Source organism: Phycodurus eques, chromosome 19 (genome assembly GCF_024500275.1).
Source record: "Phycodurus eques isolate BA_2022a chromosome 19, UOR_Pequ_1.1, whole genome shotgun sequence".
In the NCBI taxonomy this organism is placed as follows: Eukaryota; Metazoa; Chordata; class Actinopteri; order Syngnathiformes; family Syngnathidae; genus Phycodurus; species Phycodurus eques.
In genome coordinates, this window is record NC_084543.1 from 2,693,217 (window position 1) to 2,709,412 (window position 16,196).

General features: G+C 42.1%; 1 protein-coding gene across 1 annotated transcript; it reads right to left on the reverse strand.

Annotated features, from left to right (window-relative positions):
* Positions 1 to 37: 37 nt before the first annotated feature.
* On the reverse strand, positions 38 to 15,491 carry LOC133418250 (thrombospondin-2-like). The gene is given in 21 exon segments (XM_061706752.1): positions 38 to 909; positions 1,013 to 1,152; positions 2,777 to 2,874; positions 3,638 to 3,778; positions 4,552 to 4,682; positions 4,769 to 4,996; positions 5,409 to 5,643; positions 5,879 to 5,997; positions 6,359 to 6,518; positions 7,419 to 7,526; positions 7,597 to 7,641; positions 7,643 to 7,816; positions 7,889 to 8,023; positions 8,362 to 8,489; positions 8,819 to 8,992; positions 9,073 to 9,249; positions 10,251 to 10,403; positions 11,155 to 11,248; positions 12,076 to 12,231; positions 13,882 to 14,018; positions 14,961 to 15,491. Coding segments are annotated over 21 exon segments (2,799 nt in total). The 5' UTR covers positions 15,019 to 15,491; the 3' UTR covers positions 38 to 901.
* Positions 15,492 to 16,196: the final 705 nt, after the last annotated feature.

A 16,196-nucleotide genomic window follows, 5' to 3' on the forward strand; every position in this document is an offset into this window, starting at 1 on the left:
GAACCTGTATGACAAACTAGTAGCCGTTCACATGAATCAGGACCCAAGAAGTAGATCCCACTTTCAAAAAGGTTGCTGATGTGTGACATTGCATAAGTCTTTATTTAGTTTTGTTTAATTATTCAACAGTTCCGAATAAACAACAAGAATCAGTTCATGAACAGTAATCGGGAGGAATAATCAACCTATCCAATCGAACAACAATCCAAACATTGCATTTCCGCCATCTATTGGCCACTTGGTGCCAAGGAAATACATTGAAGTGAGTTGAAGAGCTTCACTGAGACAAAGGTTGTGCTTTGCCGCCATCTTGTGGCACCTGTAGGCAATTATAAACCTTTTGGGGGCCATTAATTACAGTTGTGCCTTGACATATTAGTTTATCCATTCCGTGACCACGTTTGTACGTCAAATCATCTTTCACCCTTAAAGGAATGTTAAAGTCATTAATCTGTTCCAGCATCCCCAAAAGAGCAACAAAAGATTTTGTAATGTGTTTTATAATAAGGAAAATAGCTTACTATAATATTGCTCTTTTTATAAACATAGAGTAATAACGTAATTAAATGTATAATAATAATAATAATAATAATTGGATCTCGTGGGCTTATGCAAGTGTACCTATCAAAGTTTATTTTTTGGCAAGAAGTGACCACGGCGGGTGGATGCGAGTAGACCACATTGCCATGTGTAGACCACATTGCCATGGTAACGGTGCACTTCTTCCATACACGAATGCAATAAATAATTATTTACAAGCTTTAGTGAAAAGCAAATGACTCGGAAGTTATAAAATTCTGCAAATTACTTTGAAACAATATTGTTGCATAGGAAAATTGATCATGGTCCCAAATTGATCGTCCTGGATGGTTTGAGTTTCTTGCACGTCCCAGCAAACACGTCAGTTATCTGAGGATGGGAGAAAGTCAAATAGATATTCATAGTCAGGCACAGCATTTAGAAATGGTTTTGTTTTATTATTATTGTTGTTGTTGTTGTTGTTTTTTTTTACCTCTGCACTCGTATCTGAGGTCAGAGAAGAGCACGAGCTCCTGGGAGAAGACAAACATTCCCAGTCGGCCACCGGCCAGCGTGTGGTCGTAAACGGCGCCCGAGTCCGAGAGGATCTCCCTGCCCTCGTACACCACCACCCTGCCCCGAGGAAAACGCAGTACGGACATGAGATAGACGCTACGTCTGTATATTCACATTACATGTCATTTTGGTCCCCTCCCAGGTTTCATCTTTGTCGGTTTAGTCAATAATAAATAAAAAAACATGTACCAGTCATGATTTTAAAATAATCAAATAATTACAGTTACAATAAATGAATAATAATGCCATTAAACAATTAAACATTTTATGATATTTACAACAGCTAGATCATTAAAATCGTAATTAATTCTTTCCAATGTAAAGTATTTAACAAGTACAAATTCGCGTAAACATTTGTGTACAATTCCATGAAATAATAAGCCTGAAATTGTCATGGTCTGTGTTTTGGTTTGGGTCGTGTTTTCCTGTGTTCCATGTTTGCCGTGTGCTCATTTAGTTATTGTGTCCACCTGTCGTCGTCAACCTTCTACCTTGTGTCGACCAATCCGCTCTCTCCAACCACTCGCGTCTTGTCCAGGTGTTCCTCTTTGTCTCGTCAATCTGTTTGTATTTAGTTCGCCATTTTCGTTCTCTTCTTGTGGGTTCGTTGTCATTGTCAGGTGTTTCTGTCTCTGTCTGTGCCACGTCTTAGTTACCATTCATGTTTTGTTTCCAGTTTTAGGTTTATTCAAGTGTTTCTTTGGTTATCTGTTGTGGGACTTTGTATAGTTTGCTTTATCCATGTTCCTTGTTTGCCTTTTATTTGGAAATCAAATATCATTTTTGGAGACTCCTGCACTCCTGCCTTGCCTCCCTGCACTTGGGTCCTCCGCGTTTTTGCCTTGCCTTCCTCGCCGTCAAATAACCTTATCGTGACAGAAATATACACTCAAATACTGTATAAAATACAGTGGATATCAAAATTCCAAAACACATTTTTGTAAAAGATATTACCGAATTGAATCCACAAAATAAATGACAATGCCATTAAATATAAAAAAATGACTTTTATATATTTCTTATAAATAGATGATTATTAAATAGGTTTAATACTACCATGAAATAATATATATATTTCATAATTTTATAATTCTTTTCATTCTTTCATTATATTTAATTGGGTTTATTTTGGAAATGAAAAACCTCCATAATTAGATAGATATTAAAATAATTTTAAATACAAATAATTGTTTTTTTGTCTTTTTTTTTTTTTTTTTACATTTTTAAAGCTATTATTCTGCATCACAACCATTTTTTTTTGACAAAAGCCTTTTAAAAAACATATTTTGTGAGGATTTTTCTTGCATTTATTCTTGCGGATGTTGCCGATAGAAATATATTCATCGCCGGTGTCGCAGTGCTTTGTCGCAACCTTCCTTCTCGATAAAAGCCCGAGAACATCAGCTTTGACCATCATTCTGTGTTTGTAAGGCTACATTGATGGAAAAATGCTTTCTTTTGTGCAACCTTTGCAACAATCTCTTTGTAAATGGGCCCGAGGACCGCAGTCGGGCTTCCTTTTTATGACAGCTCACCGTGAAAATATGAAGGAACGGCAGCCAAGCGGCGCAAGCTTGAACCCATTTCCACGTCCTGTAGCGCCTTCGACTTATCACTTCTGCTGTTTACACGCAAGGATGTTTGTCTAATCGCTATCACATTTCCATGCCGGCGCTCATACCTGATGAAGCCCGTCTTGGGTCTGTGGATGAGGTGCATGCGGTAGGCCGTGTAATCCTTCCAGCCCGTTTTTTGGGGATCGTGCCACAGTGTCCGGACCTGAGATGAGAAAAGTACTTGGATGTTTTAAATGCGCTTCTCAGCATAACGTCACACATACTTCCGGGTGGCAAAAACTGTGACGCCACCACGAGGCATTCAATAGCTTGAATGAGGATTTTTACCCTCCTTTGCAACTGCCACAGTTTGAATTTGTGACGTGTCAGTCGAAAAGATGTGACATGAGGTAAATTGATTGGAAGAGTGACGGAACGCCGGTGGTCATTTCCATTTCAAAAGGGGAATTGATTCAAAAATTCAGAGACACAGTAGTTAACAATTCAATGAGGGACTGGCTAATGAATTGACTTTTCTGTTGCTCAGATTAATGGCACAGATGTGCTCTTCTGACGCTGAGACAAAAAAAATACAGCAAAAATAATAATGAAACAAAAATAATTCCTAATATATGTATAACTGTTTTTAGATTAGCAGGATGAATAGTATATAAAGTAGTTCATGATGAATAAAGTTCTTTGGCTCACCTGTGCTGTCTAGTTAGTGACGTATTGACTTGTTAAAAGTTTAGCATTCGCTGTAGAGAACATACAAACCATTTATACTCCTCACCCGCTGGTTCTTCTGGATTATTAATGTACGCTTTAAAATAAATTGAAAAAAAACCCCAAACCAAACTTTTTATTTTTTCCCCCATTTTTTTCCAGTTGCAGTCAAAGGTAGTCACTCACTTTCAACCACCCGCAAGTACCCTGGTGACTATTATTTACAAACATCACGAAAAGGTCTATAAAAGACACGTTGCCTGGTTGCGGGTGTTGCCGGTGTGCCACAGGGCGTTGCGCAGGTATTCTCCCGGTCCCGTGCTGGAGTTGACCAGTTTAATGGAGACCCCCGCTGTTCCGAATGCCTTGGAGGGCCTCTTTTCCCAGTAGGCCTGAGACACCTGTTTTCAGGACAGCAAGTCAGTGACATTTTAGTGGAGAAACTTTACAATTGTCTTATAAAAAAAAGGAAAACAAATTTTCAATGCGCAAAGGGAGTGCATGGTGGAGCACTCTGCCCGACATATAAAGAAACTGGCATTGTTGCATGCATAGGCAATTTTTTTAATTAGACTTTGGGGCACATAGGATTGTGCCCTATGAATTCTGCCAAGCAACAAGCAAGTGCGTATTGTTGCCATTAAAGATGACAACGATTCAGTGAGTGTTTCACGCATGTGCAATTGTTTTTTGGGGGGGGGACTTTGAGGCACAAAGAATTGTGCCCTACAAAGTCTACCTAGCAACAAATGTGTGCTGTGTCCAAGTTGACTCAATTTGACCATTGGGATTGAATTGAATTGTAATATTATTATTATTATTATATATATATTTTTTATGTACTTCCTTTGTGTGTTATTGTCAACTCCTTCATTCATTTATCTATGTAGGGGCAGCGAAGCCCTCTGCCCCAAGTTGCCAAAGAAATGGCACTGGTACAGGCATAAACAATTTATTTAAACTGGGCTTTAAGGTACAAATGACTGTGCCATACCAATTCCGCCTCACAACATTTTTGTTTTCATGTGTCCAGGGAAAATAAGTCTAACATTTACACATACGTCTGCGTTTGCTGGCTCGCTATTAAAGGCTAGTTGTTGTCTGTTAAGTAACATAGTTAGCCAGACTGCTAGGAAACATACAACGATTAGATGGCGATTTTATGCGTTCACACCTGTTTCCACATGACAACATAGAAGCGTCGACTGGACTGATAGGCGAAGACGATGCCGGCGTAGTCGTCGTCCCGGTTGGTGTTCACGTAAAACGTCACGCTGAAGTCCACAGCGTTGAACGTGTCATAACCTATTCAAACATTTTATTATTATCAACATTTTTGATTTCGTGTAAATCCGTTAAAAGGAATTTGATGGCGTGAGGCTGAGGCGTACCCAAAGCGATGCCGGGGTCCGAGTTGGTGGTCTGCAGCAGCTCGGTGCCTTGGCTGCGGATCACCCACAGCGGGTCGGACTGGGTGGTGCCTTTAGGGTCCAGCAGAACCACCTGAAACTTCCGGAAGTCTGTGGACTTGATGTCGTGGTTGAACGGACAGGGATCCAGCGCGTCGGGAATGCTGTCGTTGTCGAAGTCGTCGAAGCAGGCGTCTCCGCTGCCATCGCCTGAGAGTGAATTGTAGGACAGTGAACCACCGCCGATTCCAGATTTATCATTCGGGAATACACCTAGCGAGCATGACTAAAAGTATTTACTGAAAAGCTCACCTATTTGTGCCTATTTTTGAGCTCTATTTCTAATGTTCTAAGACTTTAAGCTGTTTATTGCCGCGCCCAGTTGAGGTTTACTGTAAAAACTAAACATAAAACAAAGACAATTACACACTATGCATTTTAAACAACCAGATAGCTTAGCGTTTAAGTTCGCTCGCTTAATGTTAATGCGAACACACGTAGTATTTGGGGATCATTTTGGGGTATATTTAAGGTTTTAACTGTTAATACAGGCAATGAACATTTTAATATAACTATAACTTGTTAACTCTCACTATATTTGTAACAAGAAGAAGTTGCTAACCGTCGGCGTCCAACTGGTCCCGGTTGGCCACCAGCCTGCAGTTGTCTCTGTCGTCAGGCACACCGTCGTTGTCGTCGTCGTGGTCGCAGGCGTCGCCTTTGCCGTCGCCGTCGTGGTCGGCCTGGTTGCTGTTGGCGACGTAGGGGCAGTTGTCCAGGGAGTTTTGGTGGCCGTCCTCGTCGATGTCCTCATTGTCGTCGCACAGGTCGCCCACCAGGTCGCTATCCGAGTCCAACTGCCAAACGCAAGCAAACACCAGTGTGCGTTACACAGGTTTATATCCTGGCATCTTTTCCTTGTTAACCTCTTTCATTCCTTCCCTCAGAGTTACTTTTTACTCATGCATCCTTACAGCTTCCCTTCCTTCGCTGAAACCTACTTTTCTGCTTCCCTTCCTTTGTTTAAATTATTTGCCATTTTTCACTGTACGTGAATATATTAGATACAGCTAAATTAGTTGTGATCCTTACTTGCAGTGGGTTGTGTAGAAGGGGACAATTGTCACACTGGTCCCCAACACCGTCCAAGTCGGTGTCTCTCTGCTCAGTGTTGTAGACCAACGCACAGTTGTCGCGATCATTTGGAACTTCTGCAAAGGAATCCGTACAGGTATCCTAATATCAGATGGTGTTTTTCTTCCAATTTTTACTTGAGAAAATCTCATTTGAAACCCCAATTGTATTCTGAAACCCAGCCATGAACCCCTAAGGAAACTTTAACCTATAGGCCTGCACCCTTACTTTCACACCCTAACCCCTGTTCGAAGCCCTCACTTGAAACCCTAATCCAGGCTTGAAACCCTAACCTTGTTTCATACCGAAACCCGGGCTTGAAGTGCTACTTTCAAACCCTAACTGTGGCTTGAAACCCTAACCCTTATTTGAATCCCCAGCCCCCTTTAACGGACCGCTGCATTATGTTCAGATACCCTCGATGCCGCAACTTAGTACCGTCTCCGTCAATGTCAATGCTGCAGGCGTCTCCCTCGCCATTGCCGTCGGTGTCCGTCTGTAGCGAGTTGCTATCAAATGGACAGTTGTCACAGCGGTCCCCGACTCCGTCCAGGTCGGTGTCGAACTGCCGAGCGTTGTACACCAGGGGGCAGTTGTCCTGCGGCACATGTTCTTATTAACATTCGGTTGAGGTTAGAAAAGCTATTTAGACATTATTTAAGACAGAGAGTCCCAACCACTGTGCCGCGGCATTCAAATTATCCAATTTAACATAATTGGGATGAAAATTATTTATTGACTATGAATAATGTATCTTTGTTTATCGATCTATGCCAGTGATAAATAGTGACAGAGAGAACAATTAAATTATCTTCTACTAGATGGCAGAGGATATCATTAACCTGTTAGCATTCATACAACAGATTACAGTAAACCTCGGCTGCTCGCGGGGATCGAGACCAAGGCCTGCCGAGAAGAGCGAAAAAATAGAATTGACGGCTCAACTAAAAATGTTTAATTCCTTGTTTAAACCACAAATAAATGACTTGCAGATTATTTGAGTTGTAAAAAATGCACCCGAAGTGCGTTTTTTACAACAGAGAGCCTTCACCGAATGTATATATATACATGTAGACACACATGTACGTATATTGTGTATATGTGGTGAAGGCTCTCTGTAACAACCCAAGCTAATTTATCTCCTCCCAGACATCTGTCGAGATGTATCACGTCTACATACAGTATTTCCTTGACACCAGTTACTACTTTCTTATTCACACAGGGCTCTGGTGGCATCTTAGGCTCATGTTTAGCTCGGAAAGAGCACAAAAAACACAAGTGAGGTGAATTGAATTGCTTTGGATATTGTAAGTTCCACAGGAAAATAAATAAATAAATAATAGGTTAAGGATAGGTAGATTTGTGAATAGGCCCTGTAAATTAGTGACAGGAGAGACTTTTTGTGACATTTTTGTTTGTTGGTGTGCCGTGAGATTTTAAACATGTTAAAGAAAGTGTCTTGGGTCAGTAAATGTTGGGAAACACCAATTTTAGGCACCCGTTCATCGATGATGTCGTCGTTGTCATCATCTGGATCGCAGGCGTCTCCTTGTCCGTCCATGTCCAGGTCCTCCTGTCCGGAGTTTGGCACAGAGGGGCAGTTGTCCTGCAGCCAATTAGTAGTTGGTTGGATTATTGTTTTTTTTTTTTTACACTTATTTTTTTCTTTTGTCTACCATTTGGCAGTGATGCGTTCCGTTCCTTTTACAGTTCAGCCTGCTAGTTAGGCCATCCGTCCAGATCGGCGTCATCGCCACAGAGAAAGCCGTCACCCGCAAAGCCAACGGCGCACACGCACTTGTACAAGTCTTCCGACGCCAGGCCAGAGTAGAAACAGTCAGCGTGCTTGTGGCAGGCATGCGTGTGGTCTTTACACGGATTGTACGGTGCACACACCTACAACCCGAAATAGAGAACCTGCATCGGGATTGTAGTGTAATCCAAGAAAAGTAGTGATAAAAAACGTACCTGCCGGCTCCTTTGGGCTTCCATTAGGCCGAGACCGAAGGGCTGGGTGCCTTTGTATCGAGGAGGACAGGGTAGACAGTAGTAGCCAGGGTCTGTGTTTACACACTCTGTAACGCACACTCCCTGCACATCACACTGCAGAAGCACGTGTAACCAGTGTTACTTTGTAAGCATTTCTAATGAGTAGACGGATATAAAAAATAAAGTCTCAATAAACCAGGCCTGAAAAGACAGAAAGTCTGCCATTTTGATTTGAAGCAGCCAGATTTTATTTCAACTCTACGGGATCACAGCTTGACCAAATGTAATGATCCTGCAATGGAAAATTCAGAGATGCCACTTACGGGCAAAACTAGGGTCCTCTGTCCAGCACATGTTCATTGTTCATCTCAGCTTTAATTAGACAACTGGCCTGTCAGTCTTTAAGCTAAGCCCTCGAATGTCCAAAGACCACGTCAACATTCTGGCTTTACCTCATTGTCATCTTCGCAGTGAGTGCCATTGCCGTGGGAACCCAATTGACACTGCCCGCATTGCCATGAGCCGTCACTGTCAGTCGTGCACTGCACCCCGGGAAAGCACGGCGTTGACAGGCACGGGTCTGAAAACAAAACAAAAGGTGAATCAGAAACCAAATAGATGAGGACTGATGTGTCTGTATCTATCATTTAAGCAGTTTTACGCATAAACGGCGTATCAAATATGCAACACGGGATATGGGCCTTTCAAACAGAACCAAAGCAGTTTTCTTTCCACGCAACAGGACAGAAAAAGTGAGTTTCAGGAGTTAAACTTAACACCCCGGGCCCAGCTTTTTGGTATTCCCTTTCAAATAGCCAACATTGTAAATCCAATAATACCTCATAATAGGATAAGATACGTAGCGCAGATAGCATTTCTTCAGGTGGCGAATAAACACAAGGTGTTTACCTAAAGGACAAGGTTGTTTGTTGCAGGCTTCATAGTCCGAAGCCTCTCCAGCACAAAGTTTCCCGCCATATTGCGGCGCGGGGTTCAAACACTTCCTCTCTCGATTCAAAAGGCCTCCGCCGCATGACTTGGAGCACATGCCCCACTCAGACCAGGATGTCCAGCCTCCTGGAACTGCACGTACACAAACACACACACACACACACATCTCTTTACCATTTTGGCACACAACGTGAGATCATAGTTGTGCTCACCTGGGCAGAGTGTGTTGTTGCAAGGCTTCATCTCCATTGTGATGCCTGTACACCCTCTTCCTCCCTTCCGCGGTGGTGGATTGTCGCAAAGTCGGACACGTGTGATGTTACCGTCTCCGCAAGTGGTCGTGCACGGAGACCAAGGGGACCAAAGACTCCAGCTCCCCTCAGCGCGTGCTAAACACCAAACATTTTGGGGTTGTGTTCTGCCATGCACCGTCCTAACAAGCATTGACAAGAACTTGAGTATTTTGCAACTTAGTGTCACCGATCTGTCTAGTATACGTGGTTCAAGTTTGGTAGCAATTGGACAAAATCACGAGGTCAAGTTTGTCTTCAAAAGACCAGTGGAAATGGCGAGATGAAGGCTCATTTAGCCAAAATGGCTGTTTCACACCAAAATGGCATACTTCCTGTTTTGTTTTGTTTTTTGGCGTTTGTGTAACGCAATTTTTGTCTTTGCGTAAAATAAATGGCTCCCTAAATTTGTGTCACTAAGTTAAACCAGTTTTAGGGGTAGACTTAAAAAAATTAAAAAATAAATAAATAAAAAGCTCCAAGGGGCACTAGAGAGCTAAAATTTTACACTTGCGTGATCGGGCTCTGATTTACATAAATTTTTCACTGAGCAAAATTAAACTAGCCAGACTTGTTTACTACAAATTGAGCCACAAACAAGTCTCAGGAACCCATGCTCGAAAAGACACAGGAAGTCTGTCATTTTGTTTTGAAGCGAACATTTTAGGCTCAATTTTTTGCCATTTTAAAAAGGAGAAAGAAAGAGAAAGATTTTGTCCGATCTCTCCAAAACCTGAACCATGTGTAAAAGACAGATGGACGATGCTAAATTGCCAAGAATTTCTTGTCATTGCGCTTGGGCACAGCATGACGGCGAAGTTTGACGTCTTCCTAAGAAGTCTTAAATGTAGCTTCCAATGCCGCAGAATTCTCCACACATCACATCCTCGCCGCATGTATATAGAGTTGAAGAGCAAGAACATGGTTTCAATTAGGATAGTCATCTCAAATGCATCTTGAGTGAAGTCGAAAGTCTCACGTGGAGCGCACGCAGAAGCAATGACCTTGGAGCACATGTGCACCGTCCATCAAAAGAGAAGTCATATAAACGAAGGTAGTGAGTGAGTCAGGACGTGTTGCAGTCGATGTGGCGGACGTACCTTCGCACTTGATCAGCGTGCAGCCGCGGGATTGAAGCGACGGCCCCGGGCAGGATGCCGCGTTGCACGAGCGGCCCCTGCGCTGCCCGCCGCGCCCGCAGGTGGACGAGCACTCGGTCCACTCGGACCACCGGGACCAGCCGTCTGCTTGGTCTTGCCAAACATGGACAGACATGAAGAAAATGCATGTTTTGGAAGTACCGCTTTACTTTTGCAGTTCTGTTTACTGTATATATTGAGTCAGCCAAACCACAATTCACTCTTATAGGATCAAATTCCCTCAGTCTGAAACATCGAGTTCTGGGGCTCTGGTTCTGTTTATATGAGGTCCTGGTTCTTTTTTTGTGGGAGGTTCTGGTTCCATATCAAGGAGGGTCTGGTTCTATTGAGTGGCAATTTCTGGTTTTATTAATGGGAGTTTCTGGTTGTTTTTCGTGGGCGGTTCGGATTTTAATTTGGGAGGCGGTTTCTGGTTCCATTTAAGTGAGGTTCTGATTCTGTTAATGGAATGTTCTTCAAAAGTGGGGTGGGTTCTGTTTATGGAGAATTCGATTTTTTTTAAGTGGCTGGTTCTATTTCAAGGGTGGTTCAGATTTTTTTAGAGAGAGATGTTTTGGGTCTGTTTATGAATTGTTCTGTTTAATGGGCAGTTCTTGGTTCTGTTCATGTTAGTTCAATGTTCTTGCTCCATTGAAGGGAGTTTCTTTTTGTCGTTTATTAGTGGAAGGTTCCGGTTCTGTTGAGTGCAATGTCCTTGTTATTTTAAAGGAAGGTTCTGTTTAGTTGGATACTCAGTGAGGGGGGGCAAACATTTTCCTTGACAAATTGAGTTGAGAGAGAAAGAGACCGCATAGGATAATTGTCACATGGATTGTAAACATTGTTTTGGTAAATGTTGACTCACTAAGGCAGACGGGGCAGCACTCTCCCTCTGCAAAGGTCGGATTGACGCAGGACACGGGAGCGCAAGACGCCTGATGACACAGCACCCTGCCGAACTGGACCAAAGTAATCAAACATGGAACAACATGTTTTTTTCCCCCCCACTGTTTTGCCAGATGTTACATTGAGGAATGAGATCATGACAGACATAATCAAGTGAAACAGACTCAGGGAGGACGCATATTAAACAATAAGTGCTGTACAGTAAAAGGATACTATGTAACAGATGTGGCGGACACAACATTCGCGGCGTGCTATTAGCATGAAAGTTTTCCAACAGTGAACCCTTGCTATTCGCAGGGATGAGGGACCCTTAAAAATAAAATGGCTTAAATTTGATATTGAAAAAATATTTTATTAGGTTTTTTTTTTCAGTTATGCAGAGATAGTTGTATTGCTTTAATATGTATACTATTGCAAACGACTCTCGCATTAGTTGGGCACTTCCTGTACCATACGTTTCCATTAACAGGTCAGCTGGTCCACCACTGCCAATGGTGATGTGGACCACTCTGTCCAGAGCATAATCTTGAGATGTTTACCACCCTGCTTTCTCTGGCATCAACTCCAACAAGAAACCTCGCCTACCTGTTTGGATTCCGCTGGAATCTTCCAGGTTATTGGTCGCTAGTTACTCCTTGGCTAACATGGCACGTTGGAACGAGCATTTGGCATTTGGGCTGCATCTTCGGGCATTACAGAAAGAGTACAAACATATGCGGCTAGGTGTGAATAGGTGCGTTTTTCATCCAACAGTTTTAGTTACAGTATGTTCTACAGAGAAATTTCCGAGAGGGTCACTCCAAGGCAATTCCCGAATCGGCAAGGGCTCACTGTACTTATTACGTATTGCGTGGCAGTTTTTCCATTGAGAACGGCAGACCTGACAGGCGCAGGACATGCAGCTGTCCACGTCCCAGTCCTCGCCGTGCTGGTACTCTCGTCCGTCCTGCACGCACGAGATCTCGTTTCCATTGCTACTGCCGCCGCCGCCGGCCAGTCCGGCCATAGTAATGCGCATCTCTTCGTTTTCTTTTAACTGACGAGACAAAAACAAAGATGTTGTTTCATCAAGCCAAGCGTGAAAGGAACTTCATCAGATGTTTGCTGGTTGTTTATATGAGGGGTTTTCAAACTTTTTAGGTCCAGGGAAAAATCTTGTAAATCCGAACGCCATTTAAATAGAACTACCAAGTGCACCCCTAAATGCCACCAGAATGATTACTATTATTGTTTTTATTTTTAACATTTTCGATCTAAATACTTATGACCCATTTAATGGAAAGGAACCAAATTCAAGTGAATTAAATTAGATTTTTATCCACTGTCGCTAGCTAATGTGCACTGCTTACACTAACAATAGGGCTGCGTAGAGAGAAGTGCTAGTTTACAAAAGCACAGTCAATGTTGCCAATTAAGCGATTCGGTTGCTATTAATTAGGTTTTCCGACCGCTCCAGCACTTTTTTTTTTTTTTTTTTTTTCAAAATGGGTACTAGCAACTTTAAATCACGCTAAGAAACAGATGACACGAGAGGGACCATTTTCTCATTGTTTCCCGTATGACACCAAAGGAGCCCGCTGGAAGGTAATCCCGCATAATCCGTAATAGTGCATTTCAAATTATTCTGCAGACCCCCAAATTATGGCTCGTGGATCACCAGCGGTCCAGGAACCCCAGTTTGAGAACCACCGGTTTAGATGTACCATCAGGTTACGAAGAGACCTGAGAAGGGATTTGCGGTCGGCGAAGAAACACTGTCGCTATTCTTGCACTCTCCTTGAAAAATGACAGCCGCTTCCACCGCAGAGCTGAGGGTTTTTGCGCCAAGATGGAGGATGTTAATACTTGTTCCATTTGCGCTGCTTTCTGTTTCGGCCACACAAACCTCAGCTTGGCATCAGCTGAGCACACAGTCTGACGGAGATGATACCAGTGGGCATTTTCATGTGTTTCAAATCAGCTTTCCCCACTAAAATGGCACTTTTTTCTTTGCTGGAATTTTAAACTCAAAATGAAGGCATACAAGAACACCCAGAGAGAGTATTTGTCACAATCATACAAATATAAAATGAAGTAGTAAAGAACTTTTCAAGGAGTCTGTAAGGCAAACGTGCGGTGTAAAAGCTTATATAAAGGGGCAACTCTGATGAGATTTGACAGATATATATTTTTTAAAAACATGTTTTAGAAATACAAAATATTTTTTTGTACCACATGTTTTTAAGTTTGTGTTTTCCAATGTTTTATTAATTGGTTTTATGCTTCATAAATTGGGTATTAATTGCACAGAATTCCATGTGACACTTTAACAACATTTGGACAGACTCATTTAAAAACATGTTTGTTTTACAATTGTAAATAATATTTTGTACTACTTTTTCTATTTTTGTTTTTGTTCCGGTTATTATTCATTAGTAACTACAAATAATGAATGTTTAAATAACGAGACCGTTGTAAAATATGATTCAATTACTTATCATTTCCTAATTTGAATAAATGGCTTCAGAACAATTTACAGAGACTCACTCAATAAACTGAAATAAATGAATACGACGTACTGCTTGCCGAATAGTGAGCCCACCCTGAGAACACCTAAAAACTGCACAAAGGATGTTGCACACAATTCAACCGGCAGGTGACCTTCCTTGGTGGAGGTCATTAAAAAAAAAAAAAACATCCATCTCACCACTCTGTCCAGGTCTTCGAGAAGGTTTCCGGTGACCAGTCGCATGTCGTTGATGTCGGCGAGCAGCTGTACCAGCTCCTGGCACGGGTGACGACACACCGCCGACGTCACGTTGGCCACGTCGGCACCGCACACACCTGCAGACCAGCGTGTTTGTGTGTGCTAAGACGGAATTCTGTATTTACTCACACCAGCCAGGTCATTAGGTACGCCTGCACGATCTAATAACGTCCAACGTGACATTTGTGCCTTTACCAGGTGAACAAAACAGCAGTATTACAATATTATCCAAAGCTTTTTTTCTCATTAAAAAACGTTATTTTTGCGAAGAACACCATCTGAACGACATAAATTCAGAAAATGAAACCCACAAAATTAGGAACGATATTATTCATTCATACTTCGCTTTAGGGGCAGGCGACCTCCATTTTGACTTCATTTCTTACGTTTCTCTGGGGTGCCAACGGTCCTTGTGCAACACTGCACGTTTAACCATCAGAAAGAAAAAGTTATCAAATAAAAGCGAACATACCTGCAACACCATGAATAACTAACTTCAAAACTTTGTTGTTGTTGTTGTTGTTCATATAAACGAGACATTTCTGCCCCCTTTTTAGTCACTTACATCACTGCTGGTCAGTATGTTTAATGTATCGTGTTGATTTAAAATTTACTGTATATAATCAAAATGAGGGGAAAAAAAGACAAGCAGAAGGTTTATCCTACTTTTCCCCAGTTTTAAACTACTTTTTTTAGTTTTGAATTTAAAACGAGGGTTACATAATCATTTACTAATTGATCAATTGCTGATTGATACATGTCTTACTCCTGTGTTTTTGTAGAACATAATAATTGATGATAACCTCGATTAATTCGATATTAGGTATTAATTGTGAAACTATATGTTTATTATTGTGGTTGTACGCTTTATTAGCTAAACAAGGCAACCAACCACAGTCATAATAAACATTGTTACATGAAAAACTCTGACAGTAAGTAAAGTTTTGAAAATATGATGTATTGGAACTCATTAGCTGATGCACCTAATGAAGTGGCGAGCGCGTGTGAATGTGTGGTACCTGCGCACACAGCCGCCGCGTAGAGGAGCAGGCGAGGAACGCCCGTCGGCCCGCTCATCGTCCCTCTTCTCGCTTATTTCCCCGTCGCCTCTTCGGCATCTGGTTCCCGTCCGCACCGAATGAGAGAGGGGAGCAGCTCTGTGAGTTCACAACTAAGTTGTTAGGGAGGGAAAGAGAGAGAGAGAGAGAGAGAGAGTGTGTGTGTGTGTGTGTGTGTAAAAGAGAGAGAGTGAAAGAGAATCTTTGCCCATTGAAATGAATGGAAATGCTATCAATCCGCCCCCCCCCCTCCCGAAAATTGTAATGCATTTCTTTTCAATGAGAAAAATAGCACTCTATAATATTGTACGTTATAAAAAAACATTCAGTAAATACAGAATAAAATAGAACGTAATGCATGAAACCATTTTTGTCACACGTTTTGCTTGAATTCAATGGTTCGTGTGCTGCTCCTTCTATTGCGTGGGCCTTGGCCACCTGGGGGCAGTGTAATACAGACATTTGGATATACATGCTCACTTGGGGAAGGGAGAATTGTTGCGTTAGATGTCATTAGATCATGCAGGCGTACCTAATGAAGCAGCTGGTGCTTATAATTCTGTTAATGACGGAGAACGTGGCAGTATAATACAGACATATGGCTATACATGAAGACAGTCCAGTCCTCAGTAAGCTGCACTAATATGAAACGTTCTTCGGCTGTGAGTGTTTTTATATGATTTGTGTACATGTGTTGCGCCGCCATTTGTATTCAAATGTCTGTTGCTTGAAGGGTTATAACCCTGTCATGCTATTCGTTATCCTGTCTATGGCGTTTCCCATGATGCGTCAACATTAAGCTAGCGGACTGAACGGCTAAGCTACAGTATGTGGTTGTTTTAAATAGACAATGTGTAATTCTCTGTTTTAATCATTCTTAATTCACTTTGAAGAATGAGCCACATGCTGCTTCACTGTTTCCACGATAGTAACGTTTGGAGGGTTTATGGTCATTTTAATGATGTTTTTGTTCATAATCAATTGAGTTCCTTTGGGTTTGCGGGTGTAGCGAGCGTGCGTGTGCGCGAGGCAGGTAAGCAACGAGGAAGAAAGGATGATTTTGTGCCGATGCCCAAAAAAATCCGGGCTTTTCCGAGGCGTCCGTTTTCGGCCATTTGCACAGGTTGGGATCATCTTCTGATCATTCCCTTCGTGCGCTCCTGCTGAGTGAAACATGCATCATCATCATCATCATCA